This window comes from Neoarius graeffei, chromosome 7 (assembly GCF_027579695.1).
Source record: "Neoarius graeffei isolate fNeoGra1 chromosome 7, fNeoGra1.pri, whole genome shotgun sequence".
NCBI classification, from domain to species: Eukaryota; Metazoa; Chordata; class Actinopteri; order Siluriformes; family Ariidae; genus Neoarius; species Neoarius graeffei.
The window spans coordinates 68,575,835-68,603,482 of record NC_083575.1 but is presented as its reverse complement, the minus strand read 5'-3'; the positions used below and the strand labels follow the sequence as shown (position 1 = coordinate 68,603,482).

General features: G+C 42.7%; 1 protein-coding gene across 3 annotated transcripts; it reads right to left on the bottom strand.

Moving 5' to 3' along the window:
- Window positions 1–860: 860 nt before the first annotated feature.
- On the bottom strand, window positions 861–27,527 carry shld2 (shieldin complex subunit 2). Of its 3 annotated transcripts, XM_060926301.1 has the most exons (9): window positions 27,337–27,527; window positions 15,949–17,145; window positions 12,040–12,147; window positions 11,660–11,854; window positions 6,050–6,196; window positions 4,021–4,227; window positions 3,702–3,939; window positions 1,378–1,493; window positions 861–1,221 (listed from the first exon to the last, which is right to left on the bottom strand). In XM_060926301.1, exons 2-9 carry the CDS (start codon window positions 17,090–17,092, stop codon window positions 1,046–1,048), a joined length of 2,331 nt encoding a protein of 776 aa, XP_060782284.1. In that variant the 5' UTR covers window positions 17,093–17,145; window positions 27,337–27,527; the 3' UTR covers window positions 861–1,045. The 3 variants fall into 3 exon arrangements, with proteins under 3 accessions (XP_060782284.1, XP_060782285.1, XP_060782286.1); XM_060926302.1 differs by lacking the exon at window positions 11,660–11,854; XM_060926303.1 differs by lacking the exons at window positions 11,660–11,854; window positions 12,040–12,147.
- Between the last annotated feature and the right edge of the window lie 121 nt (window positions 27,528–27,648).

The following is a 27,648-nucleotide window of genomic DNA, read 5'->3' as shown; positions in this document are numbered from 1 at the left end:
TTCCTGACTTTGTGGCTAATATGAAGTCTCGCGCATAACAGTTTATGCGCATGCGTCCTTACTTCTTCTATTGTTCTGGTGTCTCCGAAGGGACCGTCTTACAGCGCCCCTAGAGGTGTGGCATGTGTATTGCATCGTTTTCAGCAAGCGTTGCGTTGCCATATGGACCTGATATTTTACTGATCGTTGCCCATTTGGACGCAATATTTTTTAAAATAACATCTCGTTGCCGTTGTCGTGTGGATGTAGCCTCAATCTGCTCAAAGGAAGGTCAGTTTTATAGCTTCTCTAAAGAGCTCAACTGTTTTCAGCTGTGCTAACATGATTGTACAAGGGTTTTCTAATCATCCATTAGCCTTCTGAGGCAATGAGCAAACACATTGTACCATTAGAACACTGGAGTGAGAGTTGCTGGAAATGGGCCTCTATACACCTATGGAGATATTGCACCAAAAACCAGACATTTGCAGCTAGAATAGTCATTTACCACATTAGCAATGTATAGAGTGGATTTCTGATTAGTTTAAAGTGATCTTCATTGAAAAGAACAGTGCTTTTCTTTCAAAAATAAGGACATTTCAAAGTGACCCCAAACTTTTGAACGGTAGTGTATTTTTTAAACAATATTGATTGTTGAAACGCTTCCCAGGTGTTGGTACTAACAAAGAAAGACTGCACCATTCTGATACTGTAATGTGAAATTTTTGTCAGGGGCAATGTTCCAGAAATGTAGGAATCCTAATGCCTTATTGGAGTTGAAACATTCGTGCATTTGAGAGATTTTAAGAATTGTTTCAAACAGTGCAAATGCAGAGATAATTTATTGGTTAAAATCAATCATCAATGTATTAAAAGGTGAGCATAAAATATATTCAGGTCAATATTTAAATCCGTGCTTTTACAACATTTCACTTTTCAAATTATAGTTAGATCGACACAAAGATATTTTAGATCCATATTGTTTTTACAATTATTCCAGTTCTGAGTTGAAAAAAAAATTGTATATAAGCAAGTAATAAGTAGGTATAAGGACACACTGATTGCTTCAAGCTTCCTGTGAAATAAAATCTAACAGCAAGAAGTTCTGTATGATAGCAATGCCGTTTTCATCACAGTCAAAATGGCTGCGGATGGTGAGATGAAACATGGACCTTGGAGCAGATAGGATGGAGTGGATCCTCTTAGCCACCACCTGAACAAATCTTTCCTCTGACAAAGGAGCTGTGGGATAAAAGTAGCACTAAGAAACGCTTTAAACAAACAATGACTGATGTGAACATGGAAGAAATGTTGTATTGAGGGAAGGAGGAGGACGAAATGGAAGAACAGGAAAGGGTTTGGTTGTTTTTTTTTATTGTTTTTTTTTTCAGGACTCACCTACGGTCTTGTTTAGCTTGTCTGGTGGGGTGTTAAGCAGGATCTTCTGCACAAGCATAGGTGGAACGTGCACACAGACCTGACTCTGTCCTTCTCTCACAGTGAGAACTACAGACCTAGAAACATGGGTGGCTGTTATTCAAACTGACAGCATCAATGAGAGGATGGAAAAAGTAAAAAATAATAATAAATTATTATTCTTCTGGCTGCTCCCGATTAGGGGTCGCCACAGCAGATCTTTCGTCTCCGTTGCTCCCTGTCTTCCGCATCCTTCTCTACCACACCTGCCACTTTCATGTCCTCTCTCACCACATCCATGTATCTCCTCTTTGGCCTTCCTCGTTTTCATGTGCCTGGCAACTCCATCCTCAACATTCTCATGCAAACTCCACACAGAATGGCCACCGTCGGCCACTGGGCTCGAACCCAGAACCTTCTTGCTGTGAGGCAACAGTGCAAACCACTACACCACCGTGCCGCCCCATGGACTCTACAAGACCTCTGAAGGTACACCAAGAGCAGATCTTTTAAGTCCTGTAAGTTGCAAGGTGGGGCGTCCATGAATTAGACTTGTTTGTTCAGCACATCCCACAGATGCTTGATCCGATTGAGTTCTGGGGAATTTGGAGACCAAGTCAACACCTTGAATTATTTGTCATGTTCCTCAAACCATTCCTGAACAATGTTTGCACTGTGGCAGGACACATTATCCTGCTGAAAGAGGCCATTGCCATTAGGGAATACTGTTGTCATGAAGGCGTGCACTTGGTCTGCAACAGTATTTAGATAGGTGTCAAAGTAACACCCACATGAATACCAGGACCCATGGTTTCCCAGCAGAACATTGCCCAGTGCATCATACTGCCTCTGCTGGTTTGCTTTCTTCCCATAGTGTATCCTCATGCCATCTCTTCCCCAGGATACTTACTTACTTACTTACTTACTAACTAACTAACTAACTAACTAACTAACTAACACACACACACACACACACACACACACACACACACACACACACACACCCGGCTGTTTATGTGATGTTAAAGAAAATGCTATTCATCAGACCAGGCCACCTTCTTCCATTGCTCCATGGTCCAGTTCTGATGCTCAGGTGCCCATTGTAGGCGCATTCAGCAGTGGATGGGGTGGGGTCAGTACAGGCACTCTGACTTGTCTGCAGCTACACAGCCCCATAAGTAGCAAGCTGCAATAGACAGGTGTCAGAACATGCAATGCATCATTAACGTTTTCAGCAATCTGTGGAATCAGACCATATGGGATAGCCTTCGCTCCACATGCATATCAATAACCCTTGGGTGGTCAAGACCCTGTCGCCAGTCCACTTCTGGTACATACTAACCTACTGCATACTGTGCACACCCCACAAGACCTACTGTTTTGGAGATGCTCTGACCCAGTCATCTAGCCATCACAATTTGGGCCTTGTCAAAACTGCTCAGATCCTTATGTTTGCCCATTTTCCTGCTTCCAACATGTAGGAGTATACTCAGAGCAGCCTGCGAAGCAGTTAGGGTTAGTTGCCTTGCTCAAGGGCACTTGAGCCATTCCTGCTGGTCGGTCCAGGGAATTAAACTGGTGACCTTTTGGTCCCAAAGTTGCTTCTTTAACCATTAGGCCATGGCTTCTCATGACCTCAGAAATGAGGTACTCATGCCTTAATTCAACTGCTTCTGGATATACTCTGGACCAACAATGGCACAGAGCAGGACAGTGCTTACTGAAACTGAGTGTGTAATAAATAAATCTCATCTCATCTCATTATCTCTAGCTGCTTTATCCTTCTACAGGGTCGCAGGCAAGCTGGAGCCTATCCCAGCTGACTACGGGCGAAAGGCGGGGTACACCCTGGACAAGTCGCCAGGTCATCACAGGGCTGACACATAGACACAGACAACCATTCACACTCACATTCACACCTACGGTCAATTTAGAGTCACCAGTTAACCTAACCTGCATGTCTTTGGACTGTGGGGGAAACCGGAGCACCCGGAGGAAACCCAAGCGGACACGGGGAGAACATGCAAACTCCACACAGAAAGGCCCTCGCCGGCCATGGGGCTCGAACCCAGGACCTTCTTGCTGTGAGGCGACAGCGCTAACCACTACACCACCGTGCCGCCCGTAATAAATAAATAAATAAATAAATATATACTTACTTATAAACTTGCATTTAAGTAAAACATATAGGTGAGTGAGTAAATAGCTAGTATATAAAAGTTAAAGACCAACACATGTGCATGAAGACAAACTAAGTCCATAAACAGTCAGACAGAACCAGACATGAATGAGTTTGAGAGTGTTACCTGTAATAACGTCGTACTCCAGTATGAGGCAGACATGGGTAGCACGGTCTGTAGATGCCGTTCTCATCTGTGTCTAGCTCAGCATAGCACAGGCCACATCCAGTGAAAGTGATATCACCAGACACAATGTCCAGGATCCTTTCTAGAGGCGTCTCTCCATCCATGAGTAGCACTACATCCTGGGAAGGACTGCTGTGGAACTGGAAGGCTACAATATGAACTCTCAGGTCCACGTCACCTAATGGATAAGGACAGCAAAACAATCGGTAATCAAATCACGAATGGTTTTTGAAATTTGTTCTTTGAAGACACCCTTCACCTGTGTATTTCTGAGACAGGAGTGTGTGTAGGTCAATCTCAAAGCTGCTGCTGCCCTGGTGTGAAGTAACTGTGCTGCAGAACTCTTTGTATCGTGGGTTGTTTGGGAGCAGAGGCTGGAACGAGCTCCATGGTGTAGAGTGAAGCTCTAGAAGGCCTGAAGTTATATCCTGTTTCACCAGCAGCAGCCGGAATTCCCAAACCGCATCTGAAAGGGGAATGAACAATGAAACATTCGATGGAAATGAGCGCAAATGCTGCAAAGATTTATGTAAAATAAACAAACATGGCAAGAAATTAAAATGAAAGGGACACGAGGGACAATATTTATTACAATAACAATCAACTGAAAACGTTTAAAATAACTGTTTATGTGACCAGTAAGCAATGACCGTGTCTACGAGGGATCGGGAAAAATCATCATAAAAAAAATCATATTTAAAATAGCCTTGAATGATTTCACACTGACGCACGAAAGATCGTAATCAGTCTTTTACAGGAGCTTATGCAATATTCTTGGCGAATTACAAGAAAAAGTACAGTCTTGGGGTTTCCAAGTCCCCAAAATCACCATCAGATGCGACCTCCATGTCAACAGATTATTTGGAAGGTGTGCCAGAAAAAAAAAAAAGCCTTTGGTCAGTTAACCACAAACGTAAACCCCTGAAGTTTGTGAAATGCTCCTACAACTTTGACAGGAACCGTGTTCTATGGTCTGATGGAACAAAAATTGAGCTTTTTGGCAATAAACACTCAAGGTGGGTTTGGTGTAAAAAGAAGGATGGCTATAATGAAAAAAAAAAACCCAAACCCGATCACAACTATAAAATATGGTGGAAGTTCTGTGAGGTTTTGGGGCTGTTTTTCGTCCAAAGGCCCTAGAAACCTTGTTCGGGTACATGGCATCATGGACTCCATGAAATACCAGGACATCTTAAATCAAAATCTGGCTGCCTCTGCCAGGAAACTAAAACTGGGTCATCATTGGATCTTCCAGCAGGACAATGATCTGAAGCATATGTCCAAATCAAACTTCTGCCCTGGCCATCTCAGTCCCCTGACCCAAACCCTTTTGAAAACCTGTGGGGTGAGCTGAAGAGGAGAGAGAGCACAAGAGAGGGCCGAGGACCCTGGATGATCTGGAGGGACTGTGTAAAGTGTAAAGATGAACGGTCTCAGATGCCCTGCTCTGCATCGCCATCCTTATAAAATGTTATAGGAGAAACTCGGTGCTGTTTTACTGATAAACGGAGGTTATGCGAAGTATTAAATGCAGGGGTGGCAATAATAGTGGCACGTGATCTTGTTGAAAATAACTCTTTCTTGATGAGGGATTTGTTTTTCTCTGAATACATTTATTTCAAAGATTGGATTTTTCTCATTTTTCCAGTGTTCGATAAAGCGACTTGACCAAAAGTGGATTTTTTTTTCTAATCCTTTTTTACTGATCTTTATAAGGGAGGCCAATAATCACGGAGCTCCGTACACTGATTACAGCAGAATTACATTCTAGTACCCATGTACGTACACCAAATACAACATCAATTTGATGTTTAAAATCGCAGGACCTCTGACATTTAGTCACGGCATGACTAATAAGTCCTTGTTTGACACTGCATTTCTTATTTGTAATGTAAGATCATTTCTGGGAAAAGTCCTTTTTTATATTTAATTCTAATATTGAATTAGAAAACAAAAAAAAGTTTTAAGTAATAATTACATACCAGTTATATAGACAACTATTAGGCAACTACAAGAGCTCACTTCGAACGTGGATTAAGAGTATGAAAATCGAACAGTGATATTAATTCTGGATAATAAATTCATAAATAATTACATCAAAATCAATCAGATCAAAACCAGACAGTGCTAGAAAAGTAAAACATCTTGACACTGTACATACAGTATAGAATCCTTCAAAATAACTTTACAGCTGTCTGAATAAATATGAAATTATATCATGACGTTACTGGAGATTCCCAAGCCTGATATATATATACAGTGAGATTCAGTAGAATTAATTAGCATACCTTTGTTGGTGTGTATGTGCTGTAACCAGGTGAGAGCAGTTCCCCATAGAACAACAGCTGCTTGCCTGCCGCCCCCCTGCTCTACGGTTAACACAGCTTTGGGCACACCACCTGTCCGGGACACACCCTCCGCTTCGCTGCGCCAGTCTACAGCAGCAAACACACACATGCTTAATTCATACTTTTTCCTGTGGTTTTATACTCTGGCTCTTAGTCTCTGTCAGCAGCCGCCTTTAACACTCAATGTGCTATGTGAAGTTTAGAGTGCGTCGAGCAGCAGGAAGCCAAAAGACAGTGGACTTGAAGATATATTGACTGTCATTTTGTGAAAAATAACAGCACCAGATGAAAAACTGCTTCAAAAAGTTTGCTGTAGTGACTCATACACTCAGTGAGTACTTTATTAGGAACACTTATTATCTAAATCATGAGGCATCAGTGTAATGCATACAATCATGCAGATATGGGCAAGCAAATTCAATTAAATTTTGACCATGGCATAAAACTGGGTTAATTTCAAGGTCATGTCATACATCTTCATTCTGTGAACTTTTATTGCATGTTCCGGCACACACTGTCCAGCTTGGCTATTTTTTGAACCCATTGCACATATTCTCTTCCTCTCTCACACATTCATGTCATGACTCTTCTCTTCTCCATCTTCATCATGTGACCTATTATTGCACATTCCGGGACATACTGTACAGCCTGGACTTCAACCACTCACGCACATACCCCTTAAATATGTCCACGTTTCAAATTTGTATATTTTAAGATTCTTATTATTTGTTATTCTATGTATATAGCTACTTTCGTCTTTGCTAAATTCTTCTGTCTTAACTGTTCAAGCACCAATCACCAAAGCAAATTCCTTGTATGTGAAAACGTACTTGGCAATAAACTTGATACGGATTCTAATCAGCATGACAATGAGGTCAGTGTTCTTCAGTGGCCTTCCCAGTCAGTCATCGGAGCGGAATCCATTAGAACACCTTTTGTGATGTGGTAGAACGGGTGATTTGCAGCATGAAAGTGCACCTGAAAAATCTGCAGGTCAAAAATTGCAGTCAATCATAACAACATGGACCAGAATCTCAGCTAAATGTTTCCAACATTTTCTGGAATCCATGCCATGAAGAATTAAGGCTGTTTTGGAGAGCAAAGGGAGACCCTACCCCATGTATTTCACATGTGATCACGTTACCATGTAGAGCACATGTGGAAAACATGTTACCACATGTCTAAAACATTCCCACATGTGATTCACATAAAACTGGGCCCAAACCACATGTTTCCCCTGTGCAAATAACATGTTTCCCATGTGCAAAACACATTTTCCACATATTTCACATGTGAGAAATCACATGTGAAGTTCATGTGGTTTTTCTGTAAGGGCGTTCCGAATAAAGTGCCCAGTGAGTGTAGATACAACCCTTTTACTCTGCAGGCTTGAATACACATTTGTTTTAATCTGTCTGTTTCTTATTAATCTCTTTAAATATCTAATAAATGATAGAGAAAGGAAGATATTTTGAGCCTTGGAAGACCTCATTATGATAATTTACTGCATGCTTTCTATTTTAAATCCTAGAGAATATAAAGATATTTTGCTTTTAAGATCTCAGGTTGTACCTAAATAAGATATTTTACCTTTACGTTTCATTGTAAAGCATTTAACAAAATTTTAAATACTTAAAAACGTACAACACGGGTTTCTGTATTGTACAAAATGGGATTTATTTCTGCTCCTTTCTACAGAAATACAATTTAATAAAAGTACTGAAATGTCCTCAGAATTTTCAAAATATAACAAAAAAATCTAAAATCTGCTTAATTGAAAAAATTATTCGCCCCTTCATTGGGATTTATCTTACATAGAATTTCCTCTCAGTTTTTTTATGGTACCCCCATAGCAACCTGAATCAAGAAGACGGAGCCATCTCCCTGGTTATTCAGCAAACGATACCGCAAAGGAACAAGCGGAGATGTTGGTGATAATGTGCAAATGTGCTGTTCCAGGATGCACAACAGAAAACCTGAGTCCGCTTATTCTTCCAAAGCATCCACTGAGCTCTCGCTGGCCCTTGAATATCCAGGGGAGAGGGTGTAAATCTCAACTCATGTACGCAGCAGGTCTCCAAAGTGAACAGCCTTTGTAGTCTCGGTTGTGGCACTGATTCGGTGTCTGCTCCTTCATTTTCCTCTTCTGACTCAGGTTCATAGATGTAAGGCTATAAATCCTGGTGCAGAAGCCATTGCTTACCTCTCAGACTTCAGCTACAATTCCACACATGTTGGTGGAGAGGATGTGGATGACAGAATTTCCGTTTAAAAGATGTTGGCCAATCAGAGTAAAGCTAATTACATATTTAACATTTAAAAGCAGAGCCATAAAATCAGTCTGTCTTATCCCATAGGGCTTTCATACCATGCTAAAACGGCATGAGGAAAAAAAAAAAAGAACGAAGGCATTTTTCAATTTTAAAAAAACATCCCAAACTTTACAAAAGCATCTCAGGGAATAACAAGAGAGCACAATATCCCCCGTTGACAACTATATCTATGCTACAAGTTCTTAATACACCCTCATGAAATTGTCAAAGTACAAGTTTGGTAATCAAGGGCCATAACTCTGATGAAATGTGACTGAATTGAACGAAATTGTAATATGCATATTACTGGCATATAGCAAAGCCTTTTGCAAAGTTTCAGATAATTCCTGCAAAAATTGTGAGAGGAGTTGATTTCAGAAGACGAGCACACTTTCATGAAATTGTCAAAGTACTAGTTTGGTAATCGAGGGCCCTAACTCTGAAAAAATTCAACCGAATTGAACTAAATTGGTCTTGGAGGTGTCTGCATTGTGCCACATTTTATCCACTTGGTTGTAAAGGATTTCACGAGTCCTAATAAGCTTCAAAGCTCTGCTGATATTTCTTCCTTCCGAACAAACTTCTTTTTGGAGTTTTGCAGTTCCTTAGCCTTCATAACAGCAGGACTGATCGGATCTGATCTGCCATTTTAGCTATGAGACCTCTCAAAGTCCGAGACATTTATTGTGAAAGCATACAGTTGGACACAGGTGGATTTAAAATGAACAATAGTCTACCCTGGTTAACATTAGTAGTGTGAGCTCTTGAAAATTAAACACTTAAAAAATAAAAAAGAGGGGTGAATACTTATCAATCATGCAAAAAAAAATGTTTATATATATATATATATATATATATATATATATATATATATATAGGGAAAGCCATGGCCTAATGGTTGGAGAAGCAGCTTTGGGACCAAAAGGTTGCCAGTTCAATTCCCTAGACCAGCAGGAATGGCTGAAGTGCTCTTGAGCAAGATACCGTATATCGACTTGAACACTGGGTTGGGTTGACTGGTAAAGTTATCAATTGGTTAAAACCATACTTAAAAGATAGAAGCTTCTTTGTTACCATGGGAAATTGTACCTCAACATCAATGTCCTTGACCTGTGGTGTCCCCCAGGGGTCGATCCTTGGACCATTACTATTCAACCTTTATATGCTCCCACTTGGACAAATTATCAAGAACAACTCAATTTTGTATCACTGCTATGCAAATGACACCCAAATTTATTTTGCTCTATCACCTAATGATTATGCCCCCCCTTGAACGTCTCTACCAGTGTATTGACCAAATCAACAACTGGATGTCACAAAATTTTCTCCAGCTGAACACAGATAAAACAGAAGTAATTCTATTTGGGAAAAAAGATGAAAGACTCAGGATTACCACTATTCTTGACACAAAGGGGATTCAAACAAAAGATATGGTTAAAAATCTTGGTGTTTTCATTGACAGCGAGCTAAACTTTGACAGTCACATGAAAGCAATCACTAAATCGTCATTTTATCACCTAAAAAACATTTCCAAACTAAGAGGACTTATGTCAAAAAATGATCTGGAAAAACTTATACATGCCTTCATCTCTAGTAGGGTTGATTACTGCAATGGCCTTTTCACAGGCCTGCCAAAAAAGACCATCAAACGACTTCAGCTGGTTCAAAATGCAGCGGCTAGGGTTCTCACATGAACAAAATGAACAGAGCACATTACTCCAATTCTAAGGTCCCTTCACTGGCTTCCAGTAAGCTACAGAATTGACTTTAAAGCATTGCTGCTGGTGTACAAATCTCTAAAAGGTACAGTACAGGGCCCAATTACCTCTCTGATATGTTGCAGCGGCCTAACCCAATCAAATCTGCGGTACCTAACCCCCAACTGCTCCCCAGGCTGCTCTGGGTATGTTGGACTTTGCTCTGGATATGAGCATCTACTAAATGCTTGTAGTGTAATTTAATTTTATTTAGGTAGTTCACTTCAACACCCGTGAACAAACAGGTGTTGTATATGGCACCACCAGGAAAGAGAAAGAGAGGGAGACCCAAGAGGCGATGGAGTGATAACCTCAGAGATGATATGGAGGTCATCGGAGCGGTGAAAGAAGACACATTAGACCGCGGGCATTGGAGAAGACTGACTGCTGCAGCGACCCCGCAGAGAAGCGGAAGCAGCTAGTAGAAGATGATGACTTCAAAATGTGCAGAAAAAAAATCCCTTTCTCATCTCATTATCTCTAGCCGCTTTATCCTTCTACAGGGTCGCAGGCAAGCTGGAGCCTATCCCAGCTGACTACGGGCGAAAGGCGGGGTACACCCTGGACAAGTCGCCAGGTCATCACAGGGCTGACACATAGACACAGACAACCATTCACACTCACATTCACACCTACGGTCAATTTAGAGTCACCAGTTAACCTAACCTGCATGTCTTTGGACTGTGGGGGAAACCGGAGCACCCGGAGGAAACCCACGCGGACACGGGGGGAACATGCAAACTCCGCACAGAAAGGCCCTCGCCGGCCCCGGGGCTCGAACCCAGGACCTTCTTGCTGTGAGGCGACAGCGCTAACCACTACACCACCGTGCCGCCAAAATCCCTTTCTATTGTACTTAAATTTAATCTTGCAATACATTAAAAAGAGGAATAATCCCTAGGGGGTGAATACTTTCCTACTTTCCACAGGCACGGTGTATGGTAAAACCAGTGAATACAGTAGCCCTGTACTGGATCGGTTTCGTACACTTGTTTTTTAAATCCCTCAAATGTAGAAGCAAAAAAAGTTATTTTCTGTCAGACTGTAAATAAAAGCTGGATATTGATTGGCTAATTTATTGACGCATCATTCAGCTTCTGTCCATCTTGGATGATGATTGGCTAGCAGGTAGCACTTTATAAAACCTGGCTTGTCTGCGAGTTTGAAGATAATTCTGTCAAACCTTTTCAAATAACCACCAACCCCCCCCCCCCAAAAAAAATAATAATAATAACACCACAGGACAGTAAAGCATCCTGTAGTGATGAGGTTTGTGTAGTTAACTCACTCTTGATCATAATACCAGACTGATCTATGTATTATCATTATTACTAAGGTCAATATTTGCAAAGTGCTGTAATTTGAAATCATTTCCAGAGTGAAACCTGCAAGGTCCATGTAATGATGAGATCTGCAAAGTACAGGAGTATTAGTGTAATAGTGTACACTGCGAGTTTGTGCATATGAACTGAGGGCGTTACCTGAAATCATCCTGGCGTGTTTGACTCGTAGCAGTGCATGAACGATTGTGTCAGGTCGGAGAGACCAGAGGTGGACGAAGGGGACTGACTGCAGGTTCTGAACGGTGCGAGGAGGCAGAGACACCAGCAGAGGGCGCGTCTCATACAGATGAGTACACAGAGCTCTCAACGTGTGAACGTTTACATTTTGTGGAGCTGAATTATTCAGAAATATATTTAAAAAAAAATAAAAATCACATGCACATGAGAAATTATGACACACAAAAATAAGAAAATATAAAGAAATTGGTGCAATTTCATTGGAGAGGCAATGTAAAGAGAAAGAGGTGTTGAGAGAATTGTGGAAGTGTCTCATCAACTTGTTATTTATTCTCCGTTACCTTGTGGATTATGGCTTTGAGTGAGCTGGCCCAGGTTCAGGAGCTGGCTCTTATAGGATGACTGTAGTACAGTTTCTCCTCGCCATTTATCCACATGGACCGTCACACCTGTCAAAGCAATACACCCTGCTAAGTAGGAGTGGTGAAAACCATAGCTTTACATAACTGCAAATTTAGCAGGACAATCCTGAACACCTTCCTCACCAGACAAGAACCCAGTGGTACTTTAACATCAACTCATTTACAACTTAGGGCGTATTCACACCTACGTTGTTTGGTCCGGACCAAACGAACCAAATTTCCCTTGGTCCAGACCTTTTGGGTTGGTCTGAATACAAACCACCGAACTCTGGTCCGGACCAAACAAGCAGACCGAGACCGAGCTGCAAGGTCGGACTCGGTCCGGACCAAAGGAACTCTGGTGCGGACCTTTTGGAGGTGTGAAAGCAGACCGGACCTAATCCGACAGTTTTGCTTTTTTGTACCTCGGGAGCTTCCGTCGTTTGTCGAGCATTATGGGAAACAGAGTCTTGACACTCCACCGCAAAGTGCAAACACTCTTTCGGTTGTCAAGGGAACCTTACAACAGTCGTTCAGTCATTCAGACCAGTGGTAGGCTAGACTACAGAGTACAAAAAATGAGTAGGGGGCAAACGTGGGCCGAGGAAGAAACGCGCACCCTTGTGGATATATGGGCAGATGTCCACATATCTGAGCTTTTGGAGAGAACACACAAAAATGCCGATGTGTTTGCTGTATTCAGTGAGAAAATGAAGGAGAAGGGGTTCACGCGCTCCCCAGAACAATGTCGGCTAAAAGTGAAGAAACTCCGTCAGACCTACATTAAAATCAGGGACATTCTTTCAAAAAGTGGCGGTACTAGCGACTTGCATGAAGAGTCAGAACTGTCACAACACGATGTGTGCTCATCAGCGCTATCCTCCGTAGCCGCCTTGCCCTTTGTCGTCGTCATTGATAAATTACTTGTACAACAGCATAGTAATCGCACAATTGTGAAAACAGTAAAAACTGGAAAAAACATATAGCTTTGATGACATTAAAAAGAATAACAGCACGGAAAGCCTCCATGACTACTTTTGAACTTAACGCTTTGTGCGCATGTCGTCTCTGACCAATAGCTGAACGACCTCAGGGCGCGTGGCTTTGTTGACAGATTTTGGTCCGTTTACTAAAATGTACAGTGTGAAAGCAAACCGCACCAAAATGAAAAAAAAAACCATTTGGTTCGGACCAAAGCAAGTGAACTATCGAACTATCCTGGTCTGAATACACTCTTAGTCAACTAGGCATTTAGCAGACGCTCTTGTCCAGCACGACATACAACATTCCCAGAGCCGCCTGGGGAGCAGTTGGGGGTTGGGTGCCTTGCTTAAAGTGCATATCACGGGTAAATTCAGGAGCAAGATTAATGTAATTCTCCTATTTTATATTAAACTTTGGTCAAATATCTCTCACATTTTGTGCAATTTTTTTACCTTGCGCAATACCAGAAAAATTCAGTTGAAATCAAGCCATTTGAGGCGAATTGGTCCGCCTCGGAAAAAACTTGGCATTTGGATTTCCCGGGAAACATTGATTTTCGTGACGTCACGTGCGGGACGCCTCCTTCTGAATCCTATGTCAGCGCTGGTTTGTTTACGAGAAAACAACCATATTATTTACATCCCCGGTGTTGTCTCCATCGTCTTCACTACTTGAATCATCATCAAATCCAAACAGATGAAGCCCCAATTCTGACATCGCATTATATTCTTCATCCAAAGGTGAAGTAACATTGCGCTCAGGTGACAATTCCATATTTCAATGCAAAATCGCTAGCTGCTAAACTTGGTCTACACAGGCTGCGCACTGAAACCATGCAAGCTCTCGCAGCCTGCTGGCGCTTCCGCAGGTGACGTCACGAATCTGGCTCCAGACTCCCTTGGGATTTTTCCAGACGCGTTTTGTTGTTTTATTTTTTTCTGCTGTAGACAGATGGCCTTGTGCAAAATTACCCTTCTGGATGAGCGTGTAAAGGGACATACTTTCATATAAAAAAAAAAAAATGAAATTGGTCCAGAATATGCACTTTAAGGGCACTTCAGCCATTCCTGCTGGTTCAGGGAATTAAACCGATGACCTTTTGGTCTCAAAGCTGCTTCTCTAACCATTAGGTCATGGCTTCCCCGATTATTATTATTATTATTATTACTACTACTACTACCTGTTCACTCAGCCTTTTTGTGCCAAACAGAAACTGCTTCTAGCATTTAAATCTTGCCAGCATTTTAAAAAAAAAAAATTGTGTAGTTAACATATGGTGATACTTAATGACACCTCATGCTTTTATACAGCTATGAAAGCTAAAGAATGTCTGCACTATGACAATATAATTAATAGTTATTCCACTCAATCTCGTCGTACATAAGCTGATAGCTGAGGCGTGTAGCACAGAGCCATGTACCGCGAGATTGAGTGGAATAACTGTTTTATTATAATCAACAGTCACTGCATTTTGAGAAATAGAGCATTTTTATTTTTTTTTGCAAATTCGATAAATAGAAACTTTATACAAAACGTCCGACGAAATCATTTCCGCTTAGAATGTAAACAAACTGGTGAAATGACAGTAGCAATTTGTAAAAAAAAAATGTTATAATAACAATAATAATAATAATAATAATAATAATTCTTGGAAAAAAAAGATACATTCTTACCATCAAATACTTTTTTTTATTCCATATTTTGTTGCTTTTTTGTATTTTTTGGGGTTTTGTTTTCGAGCAGAGTTTTTATTTCGTCCTCGGCTGGTTCAGCAACACGCTCTGCCATTTTGTTTTTCTCTACTCACGGTATATGAGCTGATAGCCTAGTAGTAGTAGTAGTCGTAATAGAGTAATCAATTAGAGCGTGCGATTGCTCATATCCAGTGAATGTGGATAGAATAATCACCAATATAAATCACAACTAGTCATTAGTTGCTGTAATCTTGAGATTTTAAAATTTCACACAAAACAGATTTTTCACTGTTCAGATACAGGGTTGCAACTATAACTCATCCATAGTTAATAATAATGATCTTAAATTATGTTTATTAAATGAAAGAACTATATTAGCACAAACAATTACTGAACAGTTGAAATGTGAGGTAAACTGCAATTAAAAACTATCTATCTATCTCTAAACTCTTTCTCCCCTTCCACTCACCGCCAACCTCGTCAATCAAAACCGTGTTTAAACACCTTGTGAGTTGACTTAAGGAACATGTGTGGAACAGAGCATAACTGGTTTTGAAAAATGACACTTTAAAGACACATGAAGATCTTGTTCATATAGCCTTATCAAGCAAAGTTTTCTTGTTAGGTGATCATTTTGCTTCATTCAAAAATCTATTTTTTTATTTTTTTTGCATATTAATTTTGTACAAAATATTGTAGTGTGGGGCGGCACGGTGGTGTAGTGGTTAGCGCTGTCGCCTCACAGCAAGAAGGTCCTGGGTTCGAGCCCCGTGGCCGGCGAGGGCCTTTCTGTGCGGAGTTTGCATGTTCTCCCCGTGTCCGCGTGGGTTTCCTCCGGGTGCTCCGGTTTCCCCCACAGTCCAAAGACATGCAGGTTAGGTTAACTGGTGACTCTAAATTGACCGTAGGTGTGAATGAGAGTGTGAATGGTTGTCTGTGTCTATGTGTCAGCCCTGTGATGACCTGGCGACTTGTCCAGGGTGTACCCCGCCTTTCGCCCGTAGTCAGCTGGGATAGGCTCCAGCTTGCCTGCGACCCTGTAGAACAGGATAAAACGGCTAGAGATAATGAGATGAGAATGAGATATTGTAGTGTTGTTAGAAAACATCAGATTATGGATTTATACCACACTGTCAGAATAAAAACACTTGAATCTTTAAGTACACCTCACCTGTGATGAGCAATATGTCTCCTGGATAGACGGTCAGTGCCCAGAATGCTGCTGCTCTCCACAGCACCACCTTAATCTCCACTCCTGATTGGTCAGTGACGATCACCGTAGCCATTGGAACACTGGATCCAGTTGATGCTCCAGATTTCACGCGGATCTCCTTTACATGGCACGGGTGCACCACGGCAACCAAGATGGAGTAACTCACTCCGTGACTACTGCACCTGGAGAGCAGCATTGTGGGACCACGAAGCAGGAACATGTTTTTTTGTCCAGTTCGCTGCTGCCTCCAAACCGTAGCTGAAGAGAGCTTAGCCTGTTTTGGGGTGCTGGGAGAAGGCAAAGCTTCTACAGCTTTGTTCTGGGAACCAAAATGGAATTCAAATTCCTCCTGCTCCACTGCACTGGCCTGAGAGCACAGGAGGCCATCAGGTGTGCGCAACAAAATCACACCTCCTTCCTGCAGCCTTTGACTCAGACTCTCATAAAGGTCTACTGACCCTTGCAGGGTTCCTCCCAGACCTCCATCTCCTGGACTGACCTCTGGGCTATAGAGCTCTGGAGAACCCAAGGAGGCTGAGGGAGTTTGTTTTGGTGGCATTTGAGGAGATCCAAGAGCACTGACTGAGCCAGAACTCTGCTCCCAAACCACTCCAGGTTTCAGGAGCAATCCATGTGTCTTGGTCCAGGTGGTTAAATATTCTGTCTTTGCAGACATGGCAGGACTTGGTTCAGAGTCAGAGCTTGGGTTGGTTTGTGGGGAGGGAAAGCAGCTGTCTAGATATTCAGTAACCAGTCCAGGACTCACGTCATCCTCTTCAGGCAGTGCTTGCTTGGCTAGAGAAGACTGGCTAATCGAGGGTGTAATATCATCTTCAGACACTGCCAAAATACCCTCATGAGAACATGAGAAGCTACGCTTATCATCATCATCAGTGGTTGGGTTCTGGCTACTAATAGCCTCTGCAGCAACATGACTATGTATCTGGCCCTCAGTGATGTCCTTCCTGGGCATCAGCCTTCCTTGATTCCAGCTAAACTCTAAAGTCCTCCACTGACTGGAACTTTTATCCAAGGCATCCTCAGACAGTGATTGGGGATTGGGTGCACCCAAAAACACATGCACCTTCAGTTTATCTGCCATGCTGGTGTTCTATCACATCTTCAGCATCTTGAGAATAGTGGGAGAATAGTCCTCTGATGGAAAAGAAAATCATATGTTTAGAAGGCTGCCAACAAACCAAATTATCGGACTGTTTTTTTTCTTTCCAGAAAGAAATTAAGGTGAGACTTGTGTATTCACTTCTGAAAGTGAACATCTATTCTTAGCTTTGTACTAGCATTACGACATATGTTAGGAATTAAAAAAAGCAAAGAAGTCTACTTAGAAGGGTGGAAGATTTCCCATGAATATAAAGGTGACTATTTTGTGAATTAGATCACATATATCTTAAACATAAGACTGATAAGTACTAATAGGACTATTAACATGAGATGCTGTTTATGATATTTAACAATTATTCCACGAAATCGAGTCATACATGAGCTGATAGCCAACGAGGCATGTAGCGCCAAGTTGGCTATAAGCCATGTACGACGAGATTGAGTGGAATAACTGTTTTATTCTATCCACATTCACTGGATTTTGAGAAAGAGAGCATTTTTATTTTTTGCAAATTTGATAAATACAAACTTTATGCAAAAATCCATCCATCCATTATCTGTAGCAGCTTATCCTGTGCAGCGTTGAGGGCAAGCCGGAGCCTATCCCAGCTGACTATGGGCGAGAGGTGGGGTACACCCTGGACATTTTTAATTAAAGATGTATGCTGTACATTCTGCCACAGAAAAAGAACAGTTCAAAGAAATTACTGAAAGCCCAAATACTGCCATGACATTCATGTCACTGTATGTAAGCTTCTGACCACAACTGTAAGTGACAAGTCTGCACACATTACATTTTCATGCCGCTTTTGAAGTTTGAAAATAATTATTTTTAATACTTCTTTGTTTTTAAATAATCACCTCTGTATTTATACTAAAACAATTATCCGCTTCAGGCTCAGTGAATATCGGTGAACAATAACCTCGGCTTCACCTCAGTCATTATTCACCGATATTCACCTTCAGCGAATAATTGTTAATTAGGTTTATTGTATTTTGGAAGGGATGTCAGGGTTGAAAGATAATTGATTAAAATATGTTTACTATGTGAGCCTGTCCTGACATGATCAGGCACAAGCTAATGATTGCAATATATTCCACATCCCTCTGATTGTAGAGCTGCAGGGTCAATAAAACCCTTTTAAAAACTTTTTTTTCCCCCTCCACAAGGACATACGCTTTAATAACTTTGTTGCATCATCAGCCAAATCAGAAATTGCCACTGTTGGTCCTGTGTTACCTTTAGCTGTTTATAATAATACAAAAAAAATTATATTATATATCTCATCTCATCACATTATCTCTAGCCGCTTTATCCTGTTCTACAGGGTTGCAGGCAAGCTGGAGCCTATCCCAGCTGACTACGGGCGAAAGGCGGGGTACACCCTGGACAAGTCGCCAGGTCATCACAGGGCTGACACATAGACACAGACAACCATTCACCCTCACATTCACACCTACGGTCAATTTAGAGTCACCAGTTAACCTAACCTGCATGTCTTTGGACTGTGGGGGAAACTGGAGCACCCGGAGGAAACCCACGCGGACACGGGGAGAACATGCAAACTCCGCACAGAAAGGCCCTCGCCGGCCACGGGGCTCAAACCCGGACCTTCTTGCTGTGAGGCGACAGCGCTAACCACGACACCACCGTGCCGCCCTATATATATATATAAAAAATTCATATGCATTCAAAACAGGCCAAAGAGTTAAGTGAGGAGTGAAAAGTGCAGAATTAGTCTATGGCCATCTGTATAACAATCTTGAACGGTAGTGCGGGTCGTCCTGTGGGTTTGGAGCCTGAGCTGGTCACAGGCTCCAGACCCACAGGACGACCCGCACTACGCTACAAGGACATGTGCAAGCGCAACCTGAGGGCAGGTGGCTTCAACCCCGCAGACGGCGGCCTCAGACCGTGCCGGCTGGTGATCCACCACCAAGGCCGTCATTGGGGAAGCTGAGGAAAGGAGACAGACCTGGTGGGGGGAGAGGAGGCTCCGACGACAGCAGAGACTGCAGTCGGCACCAACAGACCAAGCAACTTCACCTGCAGCAACTGTAGCAGACCGTTCGGCTCACGCATCGGCCTATACAGTCATACTAGGCACTGCAACTCGATAACTGATGGATGACCCCTGGCGCAGATCACCATGATCTTTCGAGCTCGAAGGAGTCAACAACTCTGGAACCTCACAGTTGGTAACTTTTACTAAATAGATTCCTTGTATTAGGTTGTTTCCATTTAGTGAAGCATAAAAGTGATTTAAAATGTAGCTTCACATAATGTGACCAACCAGGCTGTGGGTGTTGACAGTATGTTAGCCAGTAACAGAAGAGAGTGGCATTACTTTGGGCATGCAGATGATTTATTGCATGAGGGTAGAAGAGGGAGGAGAGACAGTATGCAGACACGGTTAGACTGGTAGATAAACACATCTGACAGGCTTTCATGTGTAACTTTAAGAAGTGAAGTTGCAGAAAACCATTGTGACCAAAGCATTTTTGTTCAAAGCATGTCAAGTCTCATCTCATCTCATTATCTCTAGCCGCTTTATCCTGTTAAGATCACTTTAAAGTCACATGAAATCTAATTTGTGTTGTTATTAACTGTCCAGATGACACTGCGCAGTGCTGGACACTGAACCGTGCTCTCAGACCTGGCACTGCCAACCCCAGGACAGGGCTCTGTAGTTATAGATTTCCCTTTCCAGAAATTTCCTCCACTTCATTTTTTTTTTATTACAATTAACCATAGATTATTTCACTCATACAGGTCAGAGAAATGTCACCTTTCTAAGCAGAACAACCTGATTGAGTGTCCGTCCCATACGCTGAATGATTTAGTCCAATTTTTTTTTTTTTTAACTTGGCTGTTATACAGCACATGACTCAGAAACACATGAGCTGTGTAAAAGACATGCACCCCTCACTGGCCCCCGGGTGAAAGAGACAGAGACTCACTGCCTGGATTACTTGTACACAGCCTGGACAGAATAGTAAAGAAGAATAAAAACCTTAGTTAGTTATATTAAATCAACTATAAACAGTCAGTCCTGTACTTTCCCATTAAAGCGAAGAAGAAAACATATCAGCTTTGTTATAGAGAAACCGCAAAGCGTAATGTCCCCCCTCTTACTTTCCCATTGTAGAAAACTTGAGCGCATTAATATAAACCTGTGATTATGTCTGCCAACTTTGTTGGAGGAGGTTAAGTTTTTGCCTCCGTTTCTTTGCTGTTCCCAATGTAACTCAAAAAGTAGTGAACGGATTTTGATGAAATGTTGAGGAAAGGTGGGCTATGGGCCAAGGAACAATTGATTACATTTTGATGCAAATCCAGATATGTATGTGGATCCAGGATTTTTTTTTGTCTTTTCCTGACATAACTCAAAAACTAGTGAATGGATTTTGCTGAAACTTGGTGTACAGCTTTAGTATTATCCAGGCTTGTGTCGAGTCCGACTCGTGCCCTAATTTTAAGGGCTCGTGACTTGACTTGAGCACTAACAACTTGGACTTCAACTGCATTCGGACTCATAAATTGGAGACAAGGACTCTGATTTTTTTCTTTATTTTTTGTAACATATAATTTAGCAAAAGATATTTATATTTACGTTAATTTTTATACTAATTTCATGCAAGAGAATGCACATTCACCTGTTCGTACGTAATGTTCAGGAACAAACTAACGTTAATGATGCTAAAATGCCTGGAGAGAAGCCCCTAGGATTGTCCGCGTTGCTTATACAGACTTCTTGTGCAGTGAGAAAAAAAAAGCACTGCTATGTGTTCTATATGTAGAAGAACTATCAAGGAGACAACAGGGACAACCTTGAACTTCAATCGTCATTTGGTAAGACTCCACCCAGAGCAGTAAGTGACATGCTATGTTCATTGCTCTGTTGATAGCAGGGCTTGCTGACCGATGAACTAGCTAGTGTTAACCCTCATGTTATTTGCCCTGTTGATAGTGGGCGGGGCTTGCTGAGCGATGAACAAGCTTTTTATCTGTAGCCTATTAACTAAAATGGGGCAGTCAAGTAGTAACGTTAGTCCAACACAGTAGCAGAGATGCTTTCACATAAAGGCAGCAACAGCCAGTGTCAAATGGTGTGGTTGGAGTCTTGTTCTCGGTAGAGGTCTGCGCGGGTCAGATTTTTCAGTCCCGCTCCCGCCCGCGCCCGCATTGTGCAGTCCCGCTCCCACCCGCAAAGAATTATGATTTTTCAGTCCCACTCCCGCCCGCAAAGAATTATGATTTTTCAGTCCCGCTCCCGCCCGCACCTGCCATATTTTGTCCCGCTCCCACCCGCAAATCCCACATGATGCAGATGTTCGCGTTATTTCTCAGGAAAGTTCTTGTCTTGACACAGCGTGATGGTGCCCCGCCCCCTACTTTGAGTGGATTTGAGCATAAATATCTACAGCTCACGTTCAAGTTTGTTATTATTTACCTTGTTTCTGAATTCGGAATGTTGAAATGGCAGCATGTAGACCTAATAATAATAATTATTTAAGTAGGCTAATCATTTAAGTATGCGCTCTCCCGTGGTGCGTCTCCTATGAATAATTAGTGTGAAAGGAGAGATGGATCACACTCTTGAACTTATTCTTTTAGTTACATTTCTTTTCAGTTGTTTTTAGCAGCAGAAGGAGACAAACGTTTCGGCTGTTGCCTTCGTCAGTGTCTATAATATAATAATAATAATAATAATAATAATAATAATAATAATAAACAATAAAAAAAAGACAGGCGAGCACGTAATTCCAAGTGGAAATTTGGTATATTTATTGTTCAGCCATACAAAACATTAGGCTAACCCAGTTTACATTTGTAAAGCATTTCTAACTAAAATGTCCGATTTCAGGACTCTTGACTTTTTAACGGTAAATGTACCTCTTTTTAAAGCAGCACTTACTTTTGAAGCACTGTGAGCTTCAGTAAAGGAGCTCTGCTCTTCTGCCATGATCGGAGATCTCAAACACGGAAGAGGAAAGGAATCGGAAACGTACGAGAGTTATTTATCCTCTCCTGGATCAGAATCAGAATTCTGATGACCAGCTCATCTAAGGTGTCATTGAGGCATCATGTTAGTGTGGGTCACTGGAGGCTGGGTGTGAACGGCGAGTCATTAGAGTGATCAAAGGATTGCCCGTTAGGGTGATCAGTGGCAAATTTAAGATGCCATTCCTCACTCAATCTGGCAATCTGACTCTCTCTGCAAATTTAGGCATCTTAAAATGTTTTTATTAATGCCAAATAAAATATCCAGCACAAATTATATATGATAGACATAAATTAATAATTTATAAATTTTATTTTAAACACGTTTTTAGTTAGCGGGACTGCAGCTTATCACCGCTCCTGTCCGCGCCCGCATATGTGCACTCCTGCTCCCGCCCGCGCCCGCAATGAGCTTTCAAAATTTGTCCCGCGCCGCACTGCTTTGCAGCGGGTCCCGCGAGTCCCGCGGGACTCCCGCGGGAGTGCAGGGCTCTAGTTCTCGGACTCAACTCTGATCAATAGTGGACTCGACTTGAAATTTTCTTTAATGACTTGGACTTGAAAACTGGGGACTTGAGACTGGACTTGGACTCGCAGTTTAGTGACTCGACTACAAACACTGGCATTATCCTAGGTTCAAGTGATTTGATTTTGATATGTGGCTTGGGGGAGGTATGAATTCTACCAAGTCCCTTTCTAGTTTGTCTTGCAGCCAGCACTACTGTCTGAGCTGTTGTTCTAAAAACACGTTCTAAGCATTTTCAGCAATGCTGTGGTATATGATATAATGTAGCATACCATTATATTATATATAATATGAAAAATAAAAAGAAAAAGGAAAAAAATATATTTTTCAGTGGAAGAAAAATAAATTGTTGATATTGTTGGGAAATGGATGAACAAAAAAATCTACCGACTGTGATGACACTGACATGATGATACTGAAAAATGTTATTGATGGAATATTGATATTCAAGACAAGAAGAACGAGTCAGAGACAAGTTCAATATCATGCTAGCTGAATGGAATAGATCTGATCTCATCTCATTATCTCTAGCCGCTTTATCCTGTTCTACAGGGTCGCAGGCAAGCTGGAGCCTATCCCAGCTGACTACGGGCGAAAGGCGGGGTACACCCTGGACAAGTCGCCAGGTCATCACAGGGCTGACACATAGACAACCATTCACACTCACATTCACACCTACGGTCAATTTAGAGTCACCAGTTAACCTAACCTGCATGTCTTTGGACTGTGGGGGAAACCGGAGCACCCGGAGGAAACCCACGCAGACACGGGGAGAACATGCAAACTCCGCACAGAAAGGCCCTCGCCGGCCACGGGGCTCGAACCCGGACCTTCTTGCTGTGAGGCGACAGCGCTAACCACTACACCACTGTGCCGCCCCGGAATAGATCTGATATACCATGAAAAAAACCCAGCCAATATTATTATTATTATTATTATTATCAGCATTATACATTCCTTTCGGGTGTTCAACATCTCATCTCATCTCATTATCTCTAGCCGCTTTATCCTTCTACAGGGTTGCAGGCAAGCTGGAGCCTATCCCAGCTGACTACGGACGAAAGGCGGGGTACACCCTGGACAAGTCGCCAGGTCATCACAGGGCTGACACATAGACAACCATTCACACTCACATTCACACCTACGGTCAATTTAGAGTCACCAGTTAACCTAACCTGCATGTCTTTGGACTGTGGGGGAAACCGGAGCACCCGGAGGAAACCCACGCGGACACGGGGAGAACATGCAAACTCCGCACAGAAAGGCCCTCGCCGGCCACGGGGCTCGAACCCGGACCTTCTTGCTGTGAGGCGACAGCACTAACCACTACACCACTGTGCCGCCCCGGAATAGATCTGATATACCATGAAAAAAACCCAGCCAATATTATTATTATTATTATTATCAGCATTATACATTCCTTTCGGGTGTTCAACATGTCTTTCTCATTCAAAATTTTCCATATTGAATGAAGCAAACTTGGCGGCCATGTTTGTTTACAAATTGTCTCAGTCACTTGCTAGCACAGACGTTTTGTCTTCGATGTGTGACGTCATGTTGTCTTGACAACCATGCACTATCGTAAACCATATTCAACACTCATTCTCCATTGGGTAGAGTGACGTAATACATGTAGGATAAGTCAAGTAAAGTCAAGTTTATTTGTATAGCACTTAACAACAGATATTTTCGTAAAGCAGCTTTACAGAACATTAAAAAGACTTTAAACATGAGCTAATTTTGTCCCTAAATAAATATTGTTTAGTGATACGCTAACAATATTGCATGCTATCAAACCAAAGGAACAAAACCTGCGAGAAGGGAACAGAATAAGTGTTTTTGTTACATCGAAAAAGTGTCCTGTAGGTATAATAATTCCCGATATTTCACTCCGATGACGTCACTCTCAGTGTTTTCCCGCTGACCAGACGTGCATTTTCAAAATGGCGAACTGGTTCAAAATTAAAATTCTTTTGATGAACTTGCTTATTTTTTTTGTGTCTGTGCCTATAGAGATCTTGCATGTGATGTCACAGCCGATCCAGATTGTGACAGATGCCATCGTGTCGGTCAAACGCCATATTCCACCTTCTACTTCTACTTCTGGTTCTACTTCTGCTTTTACTTCTACCTTTTCTTCTGGAAAACCCTACTATATACAATTCTACTACAACGGCTGCGGCTACAAGCTCTCTCTACCTGTGCACGGTTTTTATGTTTTTTGTGTGTATTTTTGCATGTTGTTTGTCTGTACTGGACTTCAATATCCACTACAACCGTATGGACTTACTGGACATTGGTTTCCAGCAGAAAATGACGGTTTGTAGCGATTTCCATCGCATGCACAACATTCCGGACGAGAAAAAAAAAAACATTCCGGACGAGACCAGATTGCGAGACCAGCGGGGTCTCCGTGGATTGTTATCGGAAGCAACGGGAAGGAGGCGGCGCCGGGAGCGGAAGCAAAAGCGAGGCTACAGGCAGAGCCGGCCTGTTGACTAATGGCCCTTTTCCACTACCCTTTTTCAGCTCACTTCAGCCCGACACGGCTCGCGTTTCGACTACCAAAGAACAGCACGACTCGGCTCGCTTCAGCCCTGCTTAGCCCCTAAAACTCGCACTGTTTTGGAGTGGGGCTGAAGCGAGCCAAAGCGAGCCGAGTGAGGCTGGGGGCGTGAGCAGACACTCCCCTGTGCACTGATTGGTGAAGAGGAGTGTCCTCACATGCCCACACACGCCCCGCAAGCACGCTGGGATCTGTAAACACCGTAAACCCGGAAGAAGAATAATTACGAATTACGAGAATTTCTGAAGCCTTATGCGCCTCGCCTCATCTATACGCTCTTGCCAGCATCTGTTGGCGTTGTCGGTGACAACAAGCCACAGCACCAAGACCAGCAACACTAACGACTCCATGTTTATTGTTTACTATTCGGGTCGTGAGACTACCGCTTAAAAGCTCACTGATGTCACTGTTTGCGCTGCTTAACGACATCACGTGACGTCCACCCACTTTCGCTAACTCCACCCAATGTGTCCACCCACTTCCAGCCAGCACGGTTCAGCGCGGTTGTAGTCGAAATGCAACTCCAACAGCCCCGCTCAGCTCGACTCAGCCCAACTCAGCACGGCACGGCTCAGCCCAACTCAGCTGCGTTTGTAGTGGAAAAGCGGCATAAGCTCAGAAAACAGCTACTCAAACCTCCACTGCCAAGCCTCTACCTCTCCAACACCAGATCCATGTAAACAACACGGACGATTTGGAATTACCTTATTCTATAATCGGCTGGTCAGTGCTATACTCAATACTTAAGTGACTTACCCATCCAGTGAGGATCATTTTCTTGTTTACAAGATGCCACATCTGAGTCGCTGACAAATCCTGAATTTCTGTAAAGAAAACTGTCCAGAGATTTATAAGCATGCAGTGCTTCACCACTGAACAGCGAGGGAAAGTTGATGAGGTAATCATACAAGTCCGGGTATTGCTGGCAGTTCAAAATCCAGTCGTGAAAACTCCGTCCGGTAAGCGATAAGGGTCACTAATCTGTAGATCGTTTATTTTAGACATATATCTAGTTATCTGATCATTAGAAAAATGAGCCGTGTAGTCCATCGGTTGAAATTGATCCATTCTGTACACGAGTGCAGCAGTATTCAGCGGTGTTTTTGACCGACACGATGGCAGTTGTGTACTTTCCGGTCACGTGACTGCAAGATCTCTATAGAATATAAAGAACGTTACATGGTGGCACGAAGATAGGAACTTAATTTTCACCATGAGAAGATAATCTTCACTCGTTAACTTCTCTCACTTGTGAATAAATATGTTCACCACTCGAAGATGAACTTCATATCTTTATGCAACCATGTTTTATATATTAGCGAGAGCGAACCAGGCGTTTACTCCTGCTTTTGGTGGGTTTTTTTTCAACGTTAAATCAAGGGTATCTTATTATGGCAGTGTGTTAATCACTGATTACTGAAATGTGACAGGAGCGTGGCCTGTTGCCTGGGCAACCGTGTCTCAAGCCCTCAGTAAAATTGTAAGTTAATGTAAGTGAATTAAAGTGTGTGCATTTCATTTACTGATTTAATCTTCATACAGCAGGCTGTATACTGTAATGACACACACACACGGCACAGTGGTGTAGTGGTTAGCGCTGTCGCCTCACAGCAAGAAGGTCCGGGTTCGAGCCCCGTGGCCGGCGAGGGCCTTTCTGTGCGGAGTTTGCATGTTCTCCCCGTGTCCGCGTGGGTTTCCTCCGGGTGCTCCGGTTTCCCCCACAGTCCAAAGACATGCAGGTTAGGTTAACTGGTGACTCTAAATTGACCGTAGGTGTGAATGTGAGTGTGAATGGTTGTCTGTGTCTATGTGTCAGCCCTGTGATGACCTGGCGACTTGTCCAGGGTGTACCCCGCCTTTCGCCCGTAGTCAGCTGGGATAGGCTCCAGCTTGCCTGCGACCCTGTAGAACAGGATAAAGCGGCTAGAGATAATGAGATGAGATGAGATGAGATGAGATAAAACACACACAAAGTGTGTGTGAGATTTTATATACAGTATATAATACATACATACATACACACAGTATGTACATACAAACACAAAAAAGTGTGTGTGTGTGTGTGTGTGTGTGTGTATGAGAGAGAGAGAGAGGGTGGCATGGTGGTGTAGTAGTTAGCGCTGTCACCTCACAGCAAGAAGGTCCGGGTTCGAGCCCCGTGGCCGGCGAGGGCCTTTCTGTGCGGAGGTTGCATGTTCTCCCCGTGTCCGCGTGGGTTTCCTCAGGGTGCTCCGGTTTCCCCCACAGTCCAAAGACATGCAGGTTAGGTTAACTGGTGACTCTAAATTGAGCGTAGGTGTGAATGTGAGTGTGAATGGTTGTCTGTGTCTATGTGTCAGCCCTGTGATGACCTGGCGACTTGTCCAGGGTGTACCCCGCCTTTCGCCCGTAGTCAGCTGGGATAGGCTCCAGCTTGCCTGCGACCCTGTAGAACAGGAT